Consider the following 21,232-nt stretch of genomic DNA (forward strand, 5'->3'; position numbering starts at 1 on the left):
GTTTTCATGATGTTGCATGTGTACTTACGTACTGCATCTGAAGCCGGGGTATCCATCTTTGTGATGGTTGTGTCGTCTTTGCAATCATTACAGTGCTTCACATTTTTTACCGCTCGTGAGCCTGATTGTTTAAAAAAGGAACTCACTGTAATCAGTTCGCGAGCTGTCATATTGCAGATAGGAATTTTTCAATTCCAAGGTTTTGGATTATATCTGACTGAATTCGCGGCATATAGAAACAGTGTGTAAGAAAATAATGAATTTAAAATTAACTTCTACGTTTAGTTTTATGCTCAGGGGTAAAATGCATGTAGTTGCTATTCGTGGGTGTTATAAATTGGTATACAGGTGTGCACGGGCTCGGGCCGCTCGGAAGCTCACTGCCTCGGGCCGGGTCCGAGCCAGGGTATATTCCTGTCGGGCGGGCCAGGCCGAGTGGCGAGTGCATGCCTATGCAACTTCATGAGAGCAGGAATATGGCCATAGTGCTCTAAGTGGCTGGATTGCACAGCCGAAGTATTTTCCTGCCTCCCTTCCGAGCATGAGCGCCCGATCCCCCCCAGACGTCGGTCCCTTTTAATCCAAGTGCCCTCGCTTTGAGCAGATCTGGTAGCCGTCATTCATCGAACAGAGGGTCCGCTTGTGAGCATCGAGCTTCGAATTTCGCGTATCCTGCCGGCGTAGATGTTCAGGCAATGGTTCAGGTATCCGTTTGAAGTTTCCCAGCCGGCCGACCGACAGACGCCCTTTTTCGGAGGTTCAGACATCCGACGGAAATTCGGTTATGTTCGACATACGTACTTCGCAGGGGCCGCTATTGGTGTAAAAACTTGCCAATAACATTCGTGTAAAGCTGAGCAAGCATGTGCCATCGAAATTTCAGTCACATACTAGTGCTCAATGCCTTTGCCGTCTGTGTAATTGAGTAAAGCAGACAACCGAATATGCAACAGGTGTTGCTTCCTGTTGTCTGCTTTACTTTAACACAACAAAACACTGAACAGCAGTGTGTAATTAAAACTTCTAACCAAGAGGCACATATGCAATCTGAGCTTTACACAAACGCACCATGTCAGAAAACATGCAGAGTGCATAAGCATACCAGCATGCGTGGTTGTAAAAACGGCATTTTCGATTACTTTTAGGCTCTGTAAAAATTGTGGAAACAGTCTACACTAAAAAATATCCATATATCCATTAAAACTCCATGCAAAAAAGAAAGAAAAAAAAAAAGCAGGCCAACTGGAGTATTGAGAATCTACTTGAATAATTGTTTTAAAATATCCTTGGCTATGACAGGTCGTCCCTTAGGGAAGTGGAGGAGGAAAATGTATTTATTAAAACCTAATATTTGGGAACTGGTGAGGAGATTATGGTAGACTCTTCTGCTGGCAGCCTCCTCAGGCCAGGATGCTGGGAGCTGCTACTATCCTGCGCACTTGCTCGATCAGCCGTTGCTGGTCTTGCAGGTCTAAGCTGGACAAAGTAGGCTCCTACTGCAAAAGAAGGGAAAATGAAAATCAAGGGAATTGTTGGATTATACCTGGTCTTCAAAACTGTGCATTCCACTATACAGTCAGCCAAAAGTTTGTCTTAACAGGATTTTCACAAAAGATGTCATTAATGAAGAATAAACAGAACAGCGGTCTGAGATTTGATTTCTGAGGGATTCCGGACTCCTCTAAAGCTGGTCTAGTGGACACATTACCAATTGCCATTATTAACTCTTTGACAGTGACATGCGAGGCAAGCTTTTATCCTCCCAAGTAGTTTATCGTCTTTAAGAAGTGATTTTAGTGCTAATAGCAATTTTGAATCAGATGTGTGATTGAAAGCTTTTTAAAGTCCAATAATGCAATGCCGACTCAACTATGATTATGTAAGACTGCAGTGAGGTTGTGAATTGCTTTAAGTTATTGGAAACCTGTGCAGATGCATATAAATTATTTTGCGATGTGAAGAAACAGAGTTGAGTTCAGAAATGATATTCTCGAGTGATTTTGCTAAGTGCACAACAGTGAAATAGGCCTAAAAGATGCGAATTGCAATTGGTCATTGGTTTTTGGGCAAGTGTGACTTGGGCGTATTTCCAGTTAGCTTGAAGTTCATTGCTGTTACTGGCCTATGCTTGTAGCCCAGGTCAGATTATGCACTGATACAAATACATTTATCATAGTCCATGGGGTATGCATGAAGCTTAGTGAGTAGCTTGATCTAGAAGGCTGGCATACTATAGTTTCTGTTTTTACTCCCACTGGTAGATAACTGGGAGGCAAACTGTTTCAGCGTAGTATGTTGTAACCCAAAACTTTCTTGTGCACATTCTGCCCAGCTTGTCTTTGGTGGTCTTGAGTCTTGGGGGAAACAAGGACTGATGAGCAGGACACACTTAAAATTATACCGTGTATAGTCATAGGGTCTAAATGGTGTGAGGCCTTCTGCAGTTATCCTCATCAGACTGCGGAAATTACAGGATAGTCACATGAATAAACTTGATATAGTAGGCGCCAGCAGAGTCACCTGAATTGAGAGAATATTTTGAAAGTTGCAGGTTGTATTATCTATCCATACCAGTGTGTGAATTTTGATGCACATTGGGACTAGGTGCGTACAAAGATGGGATCAAGGCTGGAAAGAGTATTTACTTCTTGCTGACAACTAAACAAACATAGCTCATTGGCTATGAAACTTCTTGTAGCAGTTTCGGGATGCTCTTATGCACCAGAATACTCACTGGCTATGAAACTTCTTGTAGCAGTTTCGGGATGCTCTTATGCACCAGAATACGCTGCATGTCAGGCATCGGAACTTGGTGCGATTTGAACATCCTGGATTCCTGCAGCGAGCCAACAATGCCTGGTTATCAAGCTCGGGCATGTGTCGCGCACTCGAGAATGTTTTCTCCTCAGGAGGCAAAGGTGTCACTTTTGTCTTCATGAGCTTGACTGGGGTTTTGTCAGAAATATCTGGGTCGGTTGCTTCTCTTGCAAGCAGGTAGCATGAGACAGCCATCTTGAACTCCAGCAATCCTAGAAGGCCTTTCTTTGGCCTGCACAGAAGCTAATCTTGTTTGCATTGTTGCCATGAATTTATTGCAGCCAAGTGTATTATGAAGGTGATGGTTCATACAGTCCACATTTTGCTCTTTTGTGTTATGGGGTGCTGGCTCAGCATGCGACCCGAAAAATCCACGCCGCCCATGTTGCAGTCGTACTCGTCTACTACAGTTGGCCTGGCCTCCTCTTTGTACATTTACTCTTCTTTGAACCACCTTTAACCTGATCATATAAGGCTCGTGGCCTATGCGAAGAGGTCAAAGTAATTTCCTTATTGTCCAACCATTTTACAAGGCACACACCTGACGTGTTGTTCACTGTCTGACTGCTTGCATCTCTACCTTTTTTTGATAAGAGACTTGTCTTCAAGCTTCACACCTTTTGGAAGCTTGTTTTTAATTACCGTGCCTGTGGCACACAGTTACGGTGGTAAAATGGCGGTCAAAGAACAAATGTTCCTGCAGGAAGTGTTTCTGTTAAATGAATCACGGTGGTGGGTCCCCCACTCCCAGCTTGTGACTGCGTTCACCTTCCAATGCAACCTTTCCCTGATAAACTTCAAAATCTAGGATAATGCTATTTGGACTGTCTTTGGAAAGTGAGTGACTTCTGAGAGTGAGAAAAATGAGCTCTCCTCGTTACATCTGCTATAGCAGGAACTCGAGTTCCTTGCGCAGACGAATCTGCTGATATTTCGAAACAGCTCATAATGAGCATAGCCCCAACAAAATGTTCCATTTCAGTTGAACTCTTTAGAGCCTTGCCTATCTCCTGGTGGTAAGCGACTGCGGTCATTTCTTGCAATGTTTCTTACGAGCCCTGCGCCAGATACAGAGTAGAGTAGTCGTTTGGCTGCCAATTGATTAAATAAAATATCGGATGCAGTTGGCACTGCACAAATCTTCAGTTCAAATGAACTGGTTCGCTTCCATAATCCGATTCTGCTCATTCCTTTCTTGTCAGCTTCTGTTTCAACCTCAGAGAAAGTATGTACAAAAAAAAAAAGGTACCGTGACCACTGGGAGGGTCATTTTGAAGTTCTTGCACTAGATAACAAGAAAGACTTGTCATCATCTGATTCCTCGCGTGGCACATTCTGAATATTGAGCCTTGGGTCGTCCACCTCTTCATAAGACAATTCCAAATCTGACTACTCAAGTTGACTTATAGCCTCTAGAACCTTATCTGCCATCGTTTTGCTCATTTCTGAAACAGGGAAGGAACAATATTAACAGAATAATACAATATTAGAATAATGAAATATTATTAGTGGCTTATCATCTTAAGAATGTACGGATACGAATATGCACTGGTAGCAAAGCTAACAATGGGACCAGGTGTACATTGTAATGCACACACCCCAAATTTTATCCCCAGATGTTTCTACAACGTGGCGTTGTTAAACGGGTCAATGTTTCTTTGACCAATTTAACAAAATGTTTGTGCAGAAAATTTAAGAGCGAAAATATTGAGATGTACTTTACCGCCTGGAGGCGAAGTGCCCCTCTCAGAATTTCCATCATTTTGTGATGATACTCGAGGCGCTCCCTGCCCTTTTATCTCCTCTACTGCCCAGGCAGTCTCAGTTCGGTGATATCGCGCATATTTAGGCCGTACAAATGTAGGAAATGTGCATTCTAATATATGCGAGGTCTGACGAAGGGAAGAGGGTAGAACTCGATGTAGATATTGCTGCCACTGTTTTGATGTGTCTTTAGTTATAAACTTCAGTTTTCCCATTGCCCTGTATGGTTCATTATAGTGGAGATATGTGACTGCAGCTTTTGCCCAGATTTTCAAACGTTTGTATTTAAACTTAAAGGTGCACTCAGCGATGCTGTCTACTGCTGTTACTGTTTGTGTTATTAGAACATGAGCCTAAAGTAATGTATTTTTTCTCTCTCTCACTTTTCGGCACAGCATACACTGACACTGGTCGTGCCCACACATTACTTTTGTTAAGCTTGCACATGCACCTCGCACAGAGGGAAGACAGTAGTGATTCAACATGCGGTACAGTTCAGTCTGTCTTGTCTTCTTGTTGTGCCGTCTGTGTTACAATTCGCAAAAAGTGGTCATCCTAATTACCGAAGTGATGTTGCTTCTATATTTTGTAGAGCTGTGCGATAAATATTTAAAATATCAGAATATGAACTGAACCAGAATATAAAGAAAAAGTGCTTTCTAATATCAATCCAAATATCTGTTCAGTAGGAAGAGATTTCCTGGGAAAGGTAAATAGGCAATGGCTGTTCTTCTTTTTTTTTTTAATGTTTATGGTTTTTGCAACCAAAATAAACAAACCTAGACTAACTCAACACCTGACAAAAAAACATTGTGCGTAGATATGTATACTGTTCAATTAGACAGCATAACAGGGCGAAGCCAGTTAGTTGATCGCACAAGATGAGCAGCAAAATTAAATCCATGAATGAGTGACTGGAAACTAAATTTAACATGATATGTAGTAAAACATCATCAGCTCAGCTTTGGTGGACCGGAAGAAATGCCCCGATTATGTGAAGGTCAAGTTATTGAATTCCCTCTTTTTCTTTCTCCTCCCCCCTCCCAAAAATAAAATTGTTGAAAGTTTGAAATTTCCATAAATCCTTGTCAGGAGTCTCCATCACACAAAGAGCAAAAAGCCCATGATGAGCACACTGTTTTGGAAAAACAACACAGACGTGAGGGGAGTACACATTAGGGTCGGAATGGCGAGACTGCTTTTGAAATGAAAAAGAAAGGACACTTCAAACAGTGTCTGAAAGTGGCTCGCTCGCTGTTAGATTCAAATCGTTGACAAATACACAGCTCATGCTACTATCGTCACGTGCTGGTGGCGAAGCTCAGAAACAAACTATGTGGCCAGGCTATTTCTAAAGCCCAGCAACAGGGGCTTTCCTATCGACATCATCCCTGCCGTTATGCGCATGTCAGAGGTAAGCGGGTTCCAGTGCACCATTCAATAAGCGATAGTTTTATGCAATCCCTTTAACCAACTGGTGGCAACTCGACTCCCCCCTCCTCACCTGATTTATGAGCCCCATGTGGTAGAGGGAAAATGGGCTTTACTGATATCACAATGGACCAAAATTAGATGGCTCAGCTACTAGTAAATTAGCTGTGAAGGCAGTGCGCCCATCTTTTTTGGTGCTGTTCAGAAGCAGTGGTTAGCGTCCAGCTCCCATGGCATTTATTGGGACTCTCATGAATCCATTCTCCCAATTGCGCTAACGAAGTGTAGTGAAGCCAAATTGCCGAGGAACAAATGTGTTATGGGGTGAAAGCCACTTTTGAAGATGTGCCGGTCTCGCAACAACATTGCTAAATAGATAGCAACATTCATTTTTATCTTGCTGCTTCTCTGCTCATAGAAAAGCTTTTAGTTTGGGGATTTTCAAACTTTTTTTTGTTTGTGGCTGGTACATTTTGCAGCATGTTTTATGGAGGGCGAGTGTAATCTACGGAATGAAGAAACAGCGCCAGTCTCGCAACAACATTGCTAAATAGATAGCAACATTCATTTTCATCTTGCTGCTTCTCTGCTCATAGAAAAGCTTTTAATTTGGGGATTTTCAAACTTTTTTTTGTTTGTGGCTGGTACATTTTGCAGCATGTTTTATGGTGAGCGAGTGTAATCTACAAAACGAAGAAACAGCGCCAACAGACAGGACGAGTGGGAAGATGAGACGGACACATGTGCTGTCTCGTCTTTTCACTCATCCCATCTGTTAGCGCTGTTTCTTCGTTCCGTTCAACATGAACCAACCAGCCCGAAAAAGCCCTCTTCTTGGAGTGCAATCTAGTTTGCCATCAAAATTGGAAATCTGCTTTAATAGCTGTTCCTTGAGAGCTAAGTGCTCAAATCTCACTTGATGCTGCTGAAAGAGCTTCACACTCGATGTTCTCAGTAACCATTTCAAGTTCTTGAATTTTCCTTGTTGCTGAAACCCTAGCCTAGGTCCCTGACACCCTAGTGAATAGGAATAAAGCATCGGGTATGCAGAGTGAGGATGTGCAAAACTGCTCAAGAGTGAGCTAAAGTTGAAAATATGCATTCATTGTGCCCCTAGTTAAAGTTCCAGGCTGATATTTGCCTGATTTATTACCCTAGCTAAAATCGGCGCTCGCAAAGTCGCCTGTGCACTCTTTGCTGCTGCTGTCATCATAATAAGAAAAGATAAAAAATCTGCAGTAGAAGCAGCGTAATCACATGAAAGGTGCCAAATTTGTTGTGCATCCCAGCATGACCTCGATGCTATTTTTTTGGCATCCACTCCACTCTGAATAATGATTTCTTCTACTTTGCTGCCTCTCGGAAACAAAAAGTGAACTATGAGGAGACCGAAACTACAGTTGTCATAATATTTCCCTTAATGTGGTTACTCATTTCATCACACAGAAATTTGCATTTGTCAACATATCGAAAACATCGGCCACATGTGACCGATTTCTTATGGGGCAGTCCTAAAAGAACTAAATGAAAGCGAACGTAAAGCAATCGTGTGTCATGCGATGTCAACACACATTTGAGATTCCTAGGTGGTCACATTTATCCGGAGCTTCCCACTATAGCATCTCTCATTCACTTTGGGATGTTAAATGCCATGAACCATAAACCAGCCCTTCATTGGACACATTGTAGATGCTAAATGTGTAATCGACAATAGCAGGACTGTGGAAGCCCAAAGAGTTATGCTAGTCTTGGAAGTCCAAAATAGCATGGATACACTATGGAATCTGTGGTAATATGAGCTTGCATATCTCTGCTGCAGTGATTAAGCTGCTTCTATACCATACGAGAGCATCTGCGTCACACTCGTTTATTGTGAAGCATAGCGCCAGGCCACCAATTGGTAATAGGGCTATACACTGCTTGTCCATATCAAGATTGGTTTTATAGTTTTACCCTGTCAGTTATGTCCTTGGTCAAGTTTGTGTCTATTTATAGTTAAAAATAATAATGTAAAAGCGTGCTTTATGAGCCTAATGTGCCTCTTTTTTTTTTTTTTTTTTTTTTTTTTGCTGAAGAAAATGTCAGTTGCTGTTTTGCTGTAATCTATAACTATTGTGCTGACTCATCTGAAAACCTTTGTCCATTTGCAATCAGTAGAAGTTGCTGTGAACAATTAGAAATTTGTCAGGTTGCAACTGTGTTGCAGAAAGGCCAAGATAATTTGATACCTTGATTGGAATGGTAGCATTTGCATCTTGGCCAAGGGCTAAATTGTTTGAACATTGTAAATAGGAGGGAAGTAATCTTTAAAAAAAAATGTTTCATGAACTTTTACAGGTGCAGAGCAAGATGCTGTCAGGTGTTGGCAGCGTGATATTTTATTGTAAGTATTTGTGCTAGTATGTATACTCTGTATAGCATAACATGCCATAAGCAATAAAAAATGCCTGCTTTAATTGAAAGTTTTGTTTAGTGCATATGTAGCTACACTTCTGAAAGGTCTTTTTGTTGCAACATAAGCTTAGGGTGTTCGTGTTGTTGCATTATGTTGCATTAACTGTACTCTTACTATGTAAAGTGGCCTAACAGCACATTAAATAACCCCAGGTGGTTGAAATTTTCTGAGTCCTTCACTCTGGTTTTCTATAGCCTCTGTAACTTTGGGATGCTAAAGGGCTATAGACGGAGTTCGAGTTTTATCCTTTGCAATGATGTGCTAGTCATTACTGTACACGGATCACCTGTGCTGTGATATTCACCTACAAATGCTGAACCATGTATAACCAAATTTCTTTTCTCAACTGTTTTGGTTTCAACAGCCGGATGATGGCTGTGACGTAAAATTCCAGTCTACATCACGTGAGGAACAAAAAAAACAGCGATATAATTGTTCCTCTGTCATTTGAATCCACTACAATACAGTGGAACCCCGCTATAGTAAACTTTGATATAGTAAAAACTTGGGTATAATAAAGTGAAACCGAAGTTCCATTTCATCTTCCATAGACAACTCTACATTTTTTCCCCCTTATAGTAAAGACACTTTCGGTAAAAATCGGTTATAGTAAAAGGTGTCTGCCCATGACGACGACTTTTCAAGAAATGACATCATCGCCCACGCCCTACCTAGAATCGCAAAGCAAAGATGTTTTTTTTTCTTCCTGAAAACAAAAAAAACGGCGTTTCTTTAAAACTTGGCTTAGCAACATTCAGGAGAAGCCAACTTTACGTATGCCTTGAAGCCGTGAGAGAAAGCATGCAGTGCATAGGAAAAAAAAAAAAAAAAGTGAGGCTGTCTACAAACATGGAAAGAAGGCGGTGCGGTCTGTTCAGAAAGTAGAGTAAAAGTGCAACGATAAATAGGGAAAGGAAAGAAGTGGATGAACATTCGGCAGCACAAAGCACGAGGCAAGAAGTGGAGCGCAGCATGTGCGGTTTTGCAGCACTTCAACTGCCATGCACATTTATCATCTATTGCCCTCTACAAGAAAGAAAGAGCAGAAAATGAATCTTGTTCATGCGAGACTTTGGTTTTCCCCTAAAATCAAAGTTGGTTGTATTCGTTGCCACATTGTCCTCATGCTTAAAAGGTACTTCCACTAGATGTAAACAAATAATTTTATAACAAAAAATGGCACGAAGAGGTGATAAGAGAGAGATGAAAGGTATTTCAGAGTATTTTTTTCATTAAGCAACCAGACGTGTTCAGTAAATAGCCATTTAATTACCAGACAGCATCTTCAAGACAATGTCATCACCAACAACTGATATAGTAAAGGCCCTGGTATAGTAAATATTTTTTCTAGTGGCAGTGAGTTTACTATAAAGGGCTTCAACCAGCCAGCCTCAAGAACAGGTATCACAGCAACTGAAGAGTCTGCAATTATATAGCTGTTTTTTTTTCATATCGCGCTTGACCAAGACTTGATAGTGATGTCATGACAGTCTTTGCTGCTGAAACCGAAACTGGTGAAAAAAGAAAATTCAAATAAAAAAATTTTACCGCTCGTAGGTGAAAGCCACGTGGTGATCCATATACAGGAATGCCTTGCGCATCATTAGCGAAAAGAAGATGGCCAATGAAATTTGGTGTCTATAACCCTATGAATCAAACTAATCCAAACCAGAATAGAAAGCTGGATAAATTGGAGATTGTTCGTAATGTGATAAAGTTGTAGTTATTTTCTAATAATATACATATCACAGTCATTTATCACTGGAGGCTTAATTTTTTCAGTAGATTGGAGCTTTGTTTTCAAAACTGGTCAAAATTTATTATTGGTGCTGCTAAAATTTTTTATGATATGCAATCGCGTTTGTGCATATGGTGCCTTTTTTCATGCAGTATTGCAGAAATCATTAAGCTGTATCTGCTAATATTGGCATGTAATGGAAATATTTTTGATATTTGAACACTCCTTATCCTATAGGTTGTGAAGGTAGGTCCTAGACAACTTGGTTATGGCATCATTATGCCTGAGGCCACGTGGGGCTGATGCAGACTGATGACACCTTGTTAACCATTGTAGTGGACATATTCTGATTGCATTCCTACTTAGTTAGTGTAGATACAGTCATGCCTCGCTAATACGACCCCCCGTTAATGTGGATGACTGTAATTGTGAACAATTTTTCTGGGGACCAAATTTTTCCATGCATTTGTCTCGTTAATATGGAAACTTGCTCTCCGGACAATGGACAAGGAGAATGATGCCTAAATACCAGTAGGGTCCATGCATTTTTGTCGCATTAATGTGGAAAGTCATGGAAACCAAATCGTTACACTGCTTCAAAGATGATTTCTCTTCTAGATTTTGTTGACAGGCACCATGTCGACCATAGTGTTAATGACTGATTGCCCTTTTCGCTTCTGGTTTCAATTTTTACACTGTGAAATTGCGCAGTTGATGCTTGTTACGATTTTTTTGTATTGCTGAACAAAACTGACAGAAGCTTGCGTCTTATTCAGCAACTTTCAGCCAACTGAATGCTGATACGTAGCAGGGGTTCGTGGGTGATGAAAAGTAGAAGTAAAGTACTTTGTTAATGAAACGACATCAAGAACAATATGCAACTGCATCACAATACTTTCAATTTACATTGAATCTGAAGCATAAGAGTCACTCGGATAATGTCTTTGTAGGTCTTAATGCCAACTTCGCTGGCCTGCATTATGCTCCAAAATAAACCTTTATCCTTAGCTGTTTCTTTTTATAATGTTTTTTAAAATTTCGGTTCATTATTATGGACGACTCGTTTTATGGGCAGTGTTCTGCAGAAACCAAAGTGTCTATATTAATGAGGCACGACCGTATAACTATAGTCGACATTGTTTTTTCGAAATCTAAAAAGGAAATAAGCAAGTCAAAATTTGTGCAGTTAATGATTGCATTAAAGAGGTAATAAACATTGTAGCATAATACTATGTAAGGAAAATGAAAAAAAAAAGAAAAAAGTCATGTCCTTGTGAGTAGTTTTAATGAGTTATGCTGGTTGTGTTTTTGTGCGCCGCATTATTAAAGGCATGAAGTAAGGAGGCGGGTTGATTATAAGCTTGTTGAAAGTCGCAAAGGAATTCAGCTTGATCGCTACGATGCTATTGGTGAAATTTAAAGTTAGGTATGGGGGGGGGGGGGGGGGGGGGTAATTTACTATCAGACCTTACTTTGGAAGGGGAAGATATAAGCTTTAAATATGTTTTAATTGATTTCTTTTGGACTTATTTAATGGTGCCTAACAATCAACTTAGAATAAGAATCTTAATGCTACACATCCATGTTCAAGCCTTCTTGTGAAAAAAAAAAAAAAAGCCGGGTAATTTGAATTTGGAGGGGGGGGCATTTTCAAGTTTGCGCATTATGATGAAAAGATGTCAATAAAGTGGTCAGACGGTATTGATATGCATATTTCAAGACGGGAAAGAATTACAGGCGACACTTAGATATTCATCTTTGCAGTTACCTTTACTCTACCCTTTGTACAATGGTAAGGAACCGATTGTATAAGGAAAAAAGGTAGGGGGAGAAACTGTTTTTGCTGCCCTTGCTGTGGCAGTACCCTTTGCCTGAGCAGGTGGATTTGGGGCTATTCTTAGTTATTCCTGTACTTTGATTGCTTCATTTTTAAATGTATAACTTCTAGCATTGAATTTTTTTTCCACCTAGTTCTGAAGGTCTTTCTGTATCATAGGCATTGTTTAGATACCGTTTCTTTTTTATCTTTTGCTGAACTCTGGATTTCTTTGTTTCTTTTGACAGTAACTTTGGTGCTGGCAATTGAAGGCCAGGACTTAGAAAAACAGCGTAAGTATTTTATTTCAATTTCTTGGGGTACAATTGGTATGTATTAAAACAAGAAATAAGTCTAATGAAGTTGACATAACTGAAGATTTCTGTAAAATGGTTGTGGGCACAAACCAAGCAGTCACCAACATCAGAGGTTTTTGAGCCGCCTTCGCCGAATGATCAAGTCGACTTGCCCTTTTCAATACCTGAATTAGACGCCACTGTTGTCTCTTGTCGGCATTTATCTGCCCCTGGTCCTGACGAGATTTCTTGTTCAGCTTTATCAAACCTAGGCAAGGATGGTAGAACTGCGCTACTTAATTATTTCAATGATATATGGGCTTCTAGTACTGTTCCTGAACACTGTAAGATTAGCCTCCTGGTTGCTCTTTTGAAACCTGGAAAGCCCCCTCATGAACTTACCTCATACCGGCCATTTGCCCTGGCAAGCTGTGTTGGAAAGTTATGGAGCGCTAACGGTGCTGGCAAGACTTGAGTGGTTTCTAGAGAGTAATGATATTTATCCGAATAGGATGACTGATTTCGCCGGGGACGCTCTTCCATTGACAGCGTCATAGGCCTTGTGGAAGTGCTGCGAGTGCCTTCAAAATAAAGCTAAAGCTTCGGAAAAGGTCTCCCCATTTCCTTAGTATGCACAGCCTGAGTTGCCTTCTCTTCACTAACTCGCGTGCACCTCTCTTGCGCGCTTCTCTGTCAAGATGTTGTTGCAAATTTTGGCTTTATCAAAATTTTGTGTTTTTACGTGTTCATTGTAACAAGATTTTATGCATATGTTTTATATGTGATTTTGTTCCATGATGCAGTAGACTGAGGAACCTGTGAAACCACATCTTGTCAAGTGGTTGGCTGGATGTTAAGTCTGAAATAGTATATGTCATTAAGAGTTATTCTGATTTTGGAGTGTGTTATGGAAACCTTTGGGTGTGGTCTGCAAGTTTTGTGGTTACATAAATTATCTGTGTGATTACAAACAGTAAAGAGGAGCACAACTGTACCTATAAGGGCTATAGAGGTGTATAAATCTTGGTGGGCCAGTATAAAATAGTTCTATTCTTGAAAGCTGCTTTTGCCTCTCTTTTAAGCTGTCATATTCAGTGCTTATAATACCAATGCTGCTTCAGTTTATTGATGACACTTAAACTGAATAAAAATTAGGCAGACAGTTAAGCGGTTGGTGTCTGTTATCCTCTTTAATTACTCACATAAAGATGCCACTTTATGTAAGAGACTACATAGTGTACATATGTATAAACCCCTGCTTGTTCACAAGCCTTGTAGTGTGCAGCTGACGTCGTAAGTGAGTATTGTGTATTTTGAGTGCAATGATAAAAACAGCGCTTTGCGTGACCTAATTAGCAGTATCTCTGGCTTGCAAATCAAAGGTTGTGGGTTCAAATCCCATCTGTATACTAAAATACTTGAGATTTTTTTTTAATCAGAATATAATTTATTTTTAAAGGAAGACTGTTTGAGACATCAGGCAACTTTAATTCGCAATACTTATGTTTTAATCACTTTTGTTCCATGCAAGATGCTGCATTTCGTGTGAGCATTGTGGGGTGTCTGAAATTCCTGTGCGAGGTCATGCGGCTGTGACGCCATGATCCTGCTGACCATTCGGGAGTTTCTTGTGGGGTCACTGTACGCTGATGGGACAAAAGCAGGTTTTACGCTGAATGGGAGCCTTCATGGCATGCAACTGCGATCGGTTAGCCAGTTGATGCACAGCCAGTAAGCAAAACCAAAATCAAGAAATCGTGTAGGATGCCTATTATTGGAGATGAGGCCATCTACGATTTGTCACTCCTTCCGTTGCACACACGGAGAGGTGCGCAGTCAACTCCGCAACAGGCAGTTCAGGTCTGGGGAGTGCTATTTTAACGATCGCTCACAGTGCCAGTCAGTACAGGAACCGTAGTGCACTTCTGACACCATAGCCTGACATGGACATTGGCTGGGACTGCGCAGACAATATTACTTCTCTGCATCTCGGAATTAACTAGCATTTTGTTACAAGTCTCACGGGTCATGCTGAGCAGACAGGAGGCAGCTTCCGCCTCTGCTGCCAGCCTTCTACCCTTCAGTGCCACCAACCACCACTCCTGTCATCGCACCAGTTTGACTTTACCCATTCTTCCATAGTTTTAGCTGGATTTATATTCCCTATTTTGTAGGCGTGCAGCTTCGTAATTATGCTGCACTATCGCAGGGGCATTTCTTTGGCCATGTGCCAGGTGCTAGGCCGCCCAGACATGTTGGCACATAGTTCAAATTATCTGTGACAGAACTGACTTGCATTCAGATTAGCAGGCTTTTTTATACATAGACTGTGGAGTTTGGCTACAGCAAGTAGTGCAGTTATAATTATCTGAAAATTCAAATGATCAGGGTTCAAATTAACGAGATATTGTTGTATATGCGTGTAAATGCACATACATATTGTGTATGTATATTTTTTTGTTTAATTGCATCCTGTTGATTTTTTTATCATTAGAAATGGGAACTGTTTATATGCTCTGATAAAGCAAAATAAATTAATTAATTAATTTTTAAGAGTCAATGACTAGGTACAGCACGACAAGAGGTTGAGTGCTTTATATTTCCAAACTTGCGGCTGCTATTACTGTTGCTCCACATGATTATCAAAAATGTTTCCTTCTTGTGGGCTAAATTTATTTTTTGCATTTTTTTTTTCTTTTCTTGCACAGACAAGTTGAGCTGCGCGGACAACACAGCAAATGCATCGTCGGCTATACAACATTTTGCATGCAAGACTAATGGTTCATATAATCTCACAATTAGCTCATCAAAGCCAGGCATTTACATTGAGATGAAAGTGACCATGTATCCTGGAGATAGCTTTGTTTTGAGCACAGGCACAGGAAATGACACAAGGACTCTCGTCAATTTGACTGGTGAACATTTGTCATGTGAGTAATTTCCAAAGTATATTATTTGTTGTGTGAATGCTTCAAGTTGTTAATTGTTTTGTCATCTCATGCAGTTTTGAAATGTGTCCTCTACAAGCATTTATTTTAATTTCTTTATGAAAAGATATAGTTATGGCTAGGGCCCTTAATTTTCAGCGAAGTGAGAACAAATATGCTGTAATATACACCATGGCCTTCTTGTATGACCTTGGGTGCAGCAGGGGCAGCTCTGCCATTGCTTCTTGTCTTTTTGCTTCCTGTTTAGGGTTCCACAGTTTTGTGCCCATTTCTCCTTTATTTCCTTTCCCTACTCTTCACTGTACTTTCATACCTTTTCTCCCTCTGCAATTGCCCGCACTGTCTTCTTTCCACATCAATATAAACTCATTCTTGCCAGTGTGGGCAGTAAATTTTGTTTTGATGGCCAGGGAAGTGGGAAAGAGGAGTTATCGCAGCTCCTGAGCTTGGTGGATAAGCTTGCTGCGTTTATCTCAAGGAACATTTTTTTTAAAAACTCACTCTGTATTTGTAGCTTTGTTCGAAATGCAACATGATGCTTTTCTAAATCGGATGATGTAAGGAAAAAGTGTGTTTATATTTGTGCAAATTGAGCAGTATTGCATTCAACAGGCGCTGTCAGTTTCATGACTTGTCTCGCTCCTGTTCCGAGCATGAATGCTCTGCTGTTGGAGCCACACTGTTCCATGTGCTAGCTGGCTTAAACGGATGGGGAAGCACTGGTCAAGGCATCAGCAATATTTTATTGCCAAATTCTATGTTTCGAAATCAATCTTTCTCCTAGTGACATCCACGAACAGAGATAACAGCAGAGACCTGCCGTGGTGGCTCCCCATTCAAACCGAAATAATGGTTGTGCTACTTGGGAGCCTCTTCTAGAGGAGTATTATTTCTTTTCTAGGCAGAATTTGCTTAATTTTGAAGTTCCACTGACCTGCTGTGGTGGCTTAGCTGGCTTTGGCATTTGGCTTCTGATCTGAAGGGTGTAGGTTCAGTCCTGGCTTTAAATAGAGGTGAAGTAGGCCAGATCCTCTCGTGTACATGTTCTCTGCTACTGGCTTAATTGCTAATCTTTTAATTTGTGTCCCTATTAACCCACACACACTCACTCATTAGCGGCAGTCCTAAGCTACCGCATATATGAAAGACCACCCATCATAGATATAAAGTCCCGCTTTAACGAAGTCTTCCGTGCGAATGTGCCTGCTTGGCCTTGGGGCAGCCTGTCTAACTTAGGATCCAAAGATCCCAAAGGGCTGGAATCTGATCTCACCCTCCCATCACGGAGATGAAGCCCAAGTTGTCAGAGCCTGCCAACTTGGCCATGTCATGTGGTCTCGTGACATCACACAAGCTGACGACCAGTCTGTGCACAGCCACGTTACCTGCCAACTGTCACCTGCGAGCGTCACCCATGATTTTGTGCTCACAGCGCCTAGTGTCAGATTTTCTGGAGAATGGGGGGCCTGTAACTCTAGCGCATTAAAGCGTCCACATGCTGTGCGATATCAGCGCATGCTGAATACTAGCTGGCCTTAATTCGGAGCACACCACTAGGTGTCTTTCATAGCCCATGTGTCATTTCAGGACCTTGGGCTTACACCCCATAATTTGAGTTTCAATGAACAATTTGAAGGGGTGTTATGCATTTAATGTTAAGTTACTCAGTGCATGGAATCAGGGGCGTCTTGTAAAAGTAGCAGACTCCTAAAATGTGATTTTGTGTTGTTGGTTTCTGCGGTTCACTTCTTGAATTTCATTAACATGCACTGAAATTGCATATCCTTCTCGCCGGGACTTAACCTGAACATTACCTTAAGCAACTAAATGCCACAGCTACTGAGCTGCTGTGATGGGTCTGCCTTCCAAAGTAAGTCCTTGTTTGTGAATGTTGTAATGACCTCCTGTGCCATGAATCTTCACAGTGCAGTCAGATTTGGGTAGCAGAATGACTTCATTAAAAATTTTGGCCTTGCAAGGCCTTGCTGATCCCTGTGGCTCCTTATGCACTGTGTACGCAATGTTGCTTTTCTGCACAGACGTTTTTTTGCTACTGTTTGCATTAATGTAGTGACTTGATTGCGTTGAAAGTTCTTTGCCACGGAAGTGCTAGCATAATATACTGCCTTCGCTTGCTGCAGAAAGGAATGTGTGATTTGTTGTTTGTGACTGTGTAAAATTTACCTGCACTTCTCATCTCTTTCAAGATCCTATTGTGTATTTTATTCCTGTTGACGTCGTTACCATTTCGGCCAATGCGAACAAAAGCAGCCATGGAGATCGGACATTCACTGGCTCTTTTCATGAGGGTAAGCAGCACCATATGTAACAATGGAGGTAGTGGCACACATGCGAGTGGTATGTGGCTGTCTGCTTCCATGCATGCTTAAATCTTAAATGACGAGGTTTTACTGTCTATATAATTTTGAGTGGCCAGTCATGCATTATCCTTGGATTTCGTTTTGCTGATCGCTTTGCATGACTACAGAACTGGTCACATATTCAGACACAAAAAAAAATCATCACAATAAAACCCCGCTATAGCAAACTCGGATAAGTTGTAAAATGAAGCTTAAGTCTTAGTTCATCTTCCATAGACTGTGCATTTTTCCTCCTTTATAGTAGTAAAGACATTTTTGGTAAAAATCAGTTATAGTAAAGTGTATCTGGCCACGAATAACAACTTCCCTTGAAATGACATCGCTGCACACGTGTCGCCTAGGATCAGGAAACTTTTTTTTTTTTTTTGATGAGTTGAAAGCCTCTATCATGCGGTGGTCCGAAGCCCTCCACTACGGCACCTCTTTCTCTGTTTTCACTCCCACCTTCGCGATGACGCGATAGCGTAAGCTACCAGCCAACATATAACGCCCCGCATTAACCGAGCCGTATGAACGGGCCTGCGTGGCCTAGGAATAGCTTGAATGCAAGGGCCTTGCTGGCTGATTCTGATATTACCCTCCCATATGAAAGGAGAGACCTGAGTTGTTGTGCCCTCAGATAATGGCACATACCCACAAGGGTGATTGGCCACACATGAATCCAGTAGAAAGGGAGTTATGCTGTTAGATATGAGATTGAAAAGAAAAGAAAAACTAATACATATACATATGCAATACGATAGAGAAAGACTGTATTGATCAGAAAAAAAAAAAAAAAGATAGTTTCAACTCAGTAAAAGCCTGAAGAGGAAAAACAGCGGAATTGGCATACCTAGCAGGGAGTCCGACCAGAGGATTTTACAAATTTGTGTACTGCTAAGCGAACTGTCCCGCTACTGAAGCCCAGCCTGAGTTGGCAGCTCCTGCCAAACGTACTTCCTCCTCCTCCTCCTCCTCCTCCAGCCTTTGGATGTAACGGACGGATGGTCACCGCGAGTATGAGCACTTAAAGGCTTTCGCCCTAAAAAAGTAAAGCTGTTTGCAAACATGGAAAGAAGGAAGCGCGGTATTCAGAAACTAAAAGAGAGTAAAATTTCAGCGAGGAGTACAAACAGGGAAAAACGGCCAAACATTCACAGCACTACGTAGCATGGGCAGTGATGGAAAGAAGTAGAAGTGTGGTGTGGGCGGTTTTGCAGCGTTTGGCTGCCATGCTCATTTCTGATCTATTGTCTTTTGAAAGACAAACAGTGGGAGATGATGCCATGTTCATGAAAGGCTTTGGTTTTCACATGAAATCAAACTTGGTTGTATTCATAGCTACATTGTCCTCATACTTAAGAGGTACTTCCACAAGGTGCAAACAAAAAAAAAAGGTTATAACTGAAAAAAATAGCCCGAAGAGTCGATAAAAGAGGAATGGAAGGTATTTTAAAGAGTGTTCTTTTTTTTTTTTTTTCCTTTAATTAAACAACAAGACGCTAAATAAGTAGCCATTTAATTACCAGACAGCATCTTCAGGACCATGTCATCGCCAACTGAACAACTGATATAGTAAAGATTTTTTCCAGTCCCAGTGACATTTACTATAAAGGAGTTCATATATGTAAATCCAGTGAGGCAAAAGCACTATGATAATGTTAAAAATGAATATGTACTACCAACCTTATGACAAGAATGCTGTAAAGACTGCTTCACGAACTAGAATGAAGATTATGCGGACTGTGGCTTTTGCAACAATTTAAATTCTTTGAGCAACTTGATGGAAACTCAAAGGCACTTCTGCAAAATGTGGAAAATTTGCACTGATTGTTAGGACTGTATTACAGCTTATCCTCTCCCCAACTAAAAGATTCTCTTGGAGCTATAACCGATCAAAGTACCCAACCTGTTTCTCTGCTGACCAGTCTGTAACTGCGTCTCGATGGAAGTGTTGTAACCTCTTATATGTATTTGATTAATTGTTTTTGTGGTAGCACATTTAGATGGCAGTTCCTGTTTTCGAGCGAGCTTTTATACTTAAACGTAGTGTGACATCTTAAGGGGGGGATATGGGGATCGGAGGCAGGCTTTCTTATTTTTCAATTTAGAGCGATGCAAATTAGTACACTGGCTCGAAATAGCATCAAACAGTCTGGTATAAAGTTTCACTGTTATATCTTCAGTAGATTTTGTTTTATCATAGTTTACATGTTGTTCACATGCTGCTTGCTCGTGGAAAGCCTAGCGCTACAAAATTAGCTATTGGTTCGTAAATGGTTTTATTGTTTAATAAGAAGTGTGGTCTAAACCAAGACATTCTTGATTTCTTTTGAATTTCCTGGTGTTTTTTTTTTTTTTTTCAAAGATGCAGTATGCACCTTCTCCTAATGTTTAGAATCCATCGTGGCCTAATTACTTGTTAATAAAAAAAATGTGAGCCTAGATGGCAAATTTGAGACTTTCTTGATGCAAAACATATGTCAGCTATTGCAACAAAATAAACTGCATTCAAATCCATGCACCCATCGCGGTGCTATGCTTTCCACGAGCAAAACAAACTTTTTTAAAAAACAAACCTTATAGTTCTAAACTGGCATACATTGCCTATGTACACCCGTGAGCAAAAGTGTAGAGACAGGGGTTCCGCTACGATTGCTTTTTTTTTTTTTTTTGTATAAAAAGATAACCAGACAAAATCTCTTACATAAGATGACACGTAAATTTAAGAGGGTACCTTATGCATATCTCAGAAATAACTGCTTCACTGTCAGAAAACGCTAATGGGTAAAGCACGTAGAGTATACCACTTTTGCTCACGACTGTGCAATATGTTGCCTGTATATTTATTTGGAGCACTCAGAATTTGTTTTGGGGTGAAATATTTCGGTACAAGAGTGAATGAGTGCTGTACATGCCGAAAAGCTGTTTTCTAAAATCAACTTTTTTTTTGCAAATTTTCGCGATCAGATCCCCACGTCTCCCTTAAAATTGCTGTTGTGTTCCCTTTTTTGTTGAAGTTGGGTACGTGACCGGATTGTGGTGAAATTTTTTTGTTTTTGTGGTTGTAGTTTTTGAGCTATAAATTTTGTGGGTTCTGGAAATGTCCCGAACAATGTATAAACCTTCTGCAATTTGTTTCCAGGCTGCGACTTCAACTTGACATCGACGACTCCCGTGTTCCACTTTCCTCCATATTCTAATGGCAGCGGCATTTTCATATGCGACTTCACAATACGGGCCTCAGGTTCCAGAGAAATGAACGTATATGCATCTGTGGATTCCCTCACCTTGAAAGGGAAGAGCAACCTCACCATTACTGGACAGCCTCCTAACTTCCCTGCAGTTTTCAAAGGTGCGTAATGTTCCAACGGAACGACTTTAGCGGCGCTAGGCTTCAACCACGTGCAGTAAAACAGTTTTTAATTGAAACTATACTAGCTGCACTTCTTCTTTTAATCACAACAAACCCCTGTGTTACTGCAGTACTTACTCTTTAATTGTGATCCTGCAAAATGGATACGATTACAGTGCAGTCCACTTATAACGATATTGAGAAAACCTGAAAATCTGATCGTTATAACCGATTATCGTTATATCTGGACCG

The 21,232-nt window shown here is 40.8% G+C and overlaps 1 protein-coding gene across 3 annotated transcripts in view; it reads left to right on the forward strand.

Annotated features, from left to right (window-relative positions):
- The window catches only part of LOC146201857 (uncharacterized), an 83,944-nt gene that overhangs the window by 991 nt on the left and 61,721 nt on the right, over nucleotides 1–21,232 (forward strand). For all 3 annotated transcript variants that reach the window (XM_084587820.1, XM_084587822.1, XM_084587819.1), the window contains exons 2-6: nucleotides 8,350–8,395; nucleotides 12,270–12,314; nucleotides 15,026–15,247; nucleotides 17,473–17,574; nucleotides 20,771–20,980. In XM_084587820.1, coding sequence (XP_084443946.1) covers nucleotides 8,362–8,395; nucleotides 12,270–12,314; nucleotides 15,026–15,247; nucleotides 17,473–17,574; nucleotides 20,771–20,980 — 613 coding nt within the window. In that variant the 5' untranslated portion in view covers nucleotides 8,350–8,361. The remainder of the gene's footprint in view (nucleotides 1–8,349; nucleotides 8,396–12,269; nucleotides 12,315–15,025; nucleotides 15,248–17,472; nucleotides 17,575–20,770; nucleotides 20,981–21,232) is intronic.

The sequence above is a fragment of the Amblyomma maculatum genome, chromosome 1 (genome assembly GCF_055883805.1).
Source record: "Amblyomma maculatum isolate TAMU_Amacu chromosome 1, ASM5588380v1, whole genome shotgun sequence".
In the NCBI taxonomy this organism is placed as follows: Eukaryota; Metazoa; Arthropoda; class Arachnida; order Ixodida; family Ixodidae; genus Amblyomma; species Amblyomma maculatum.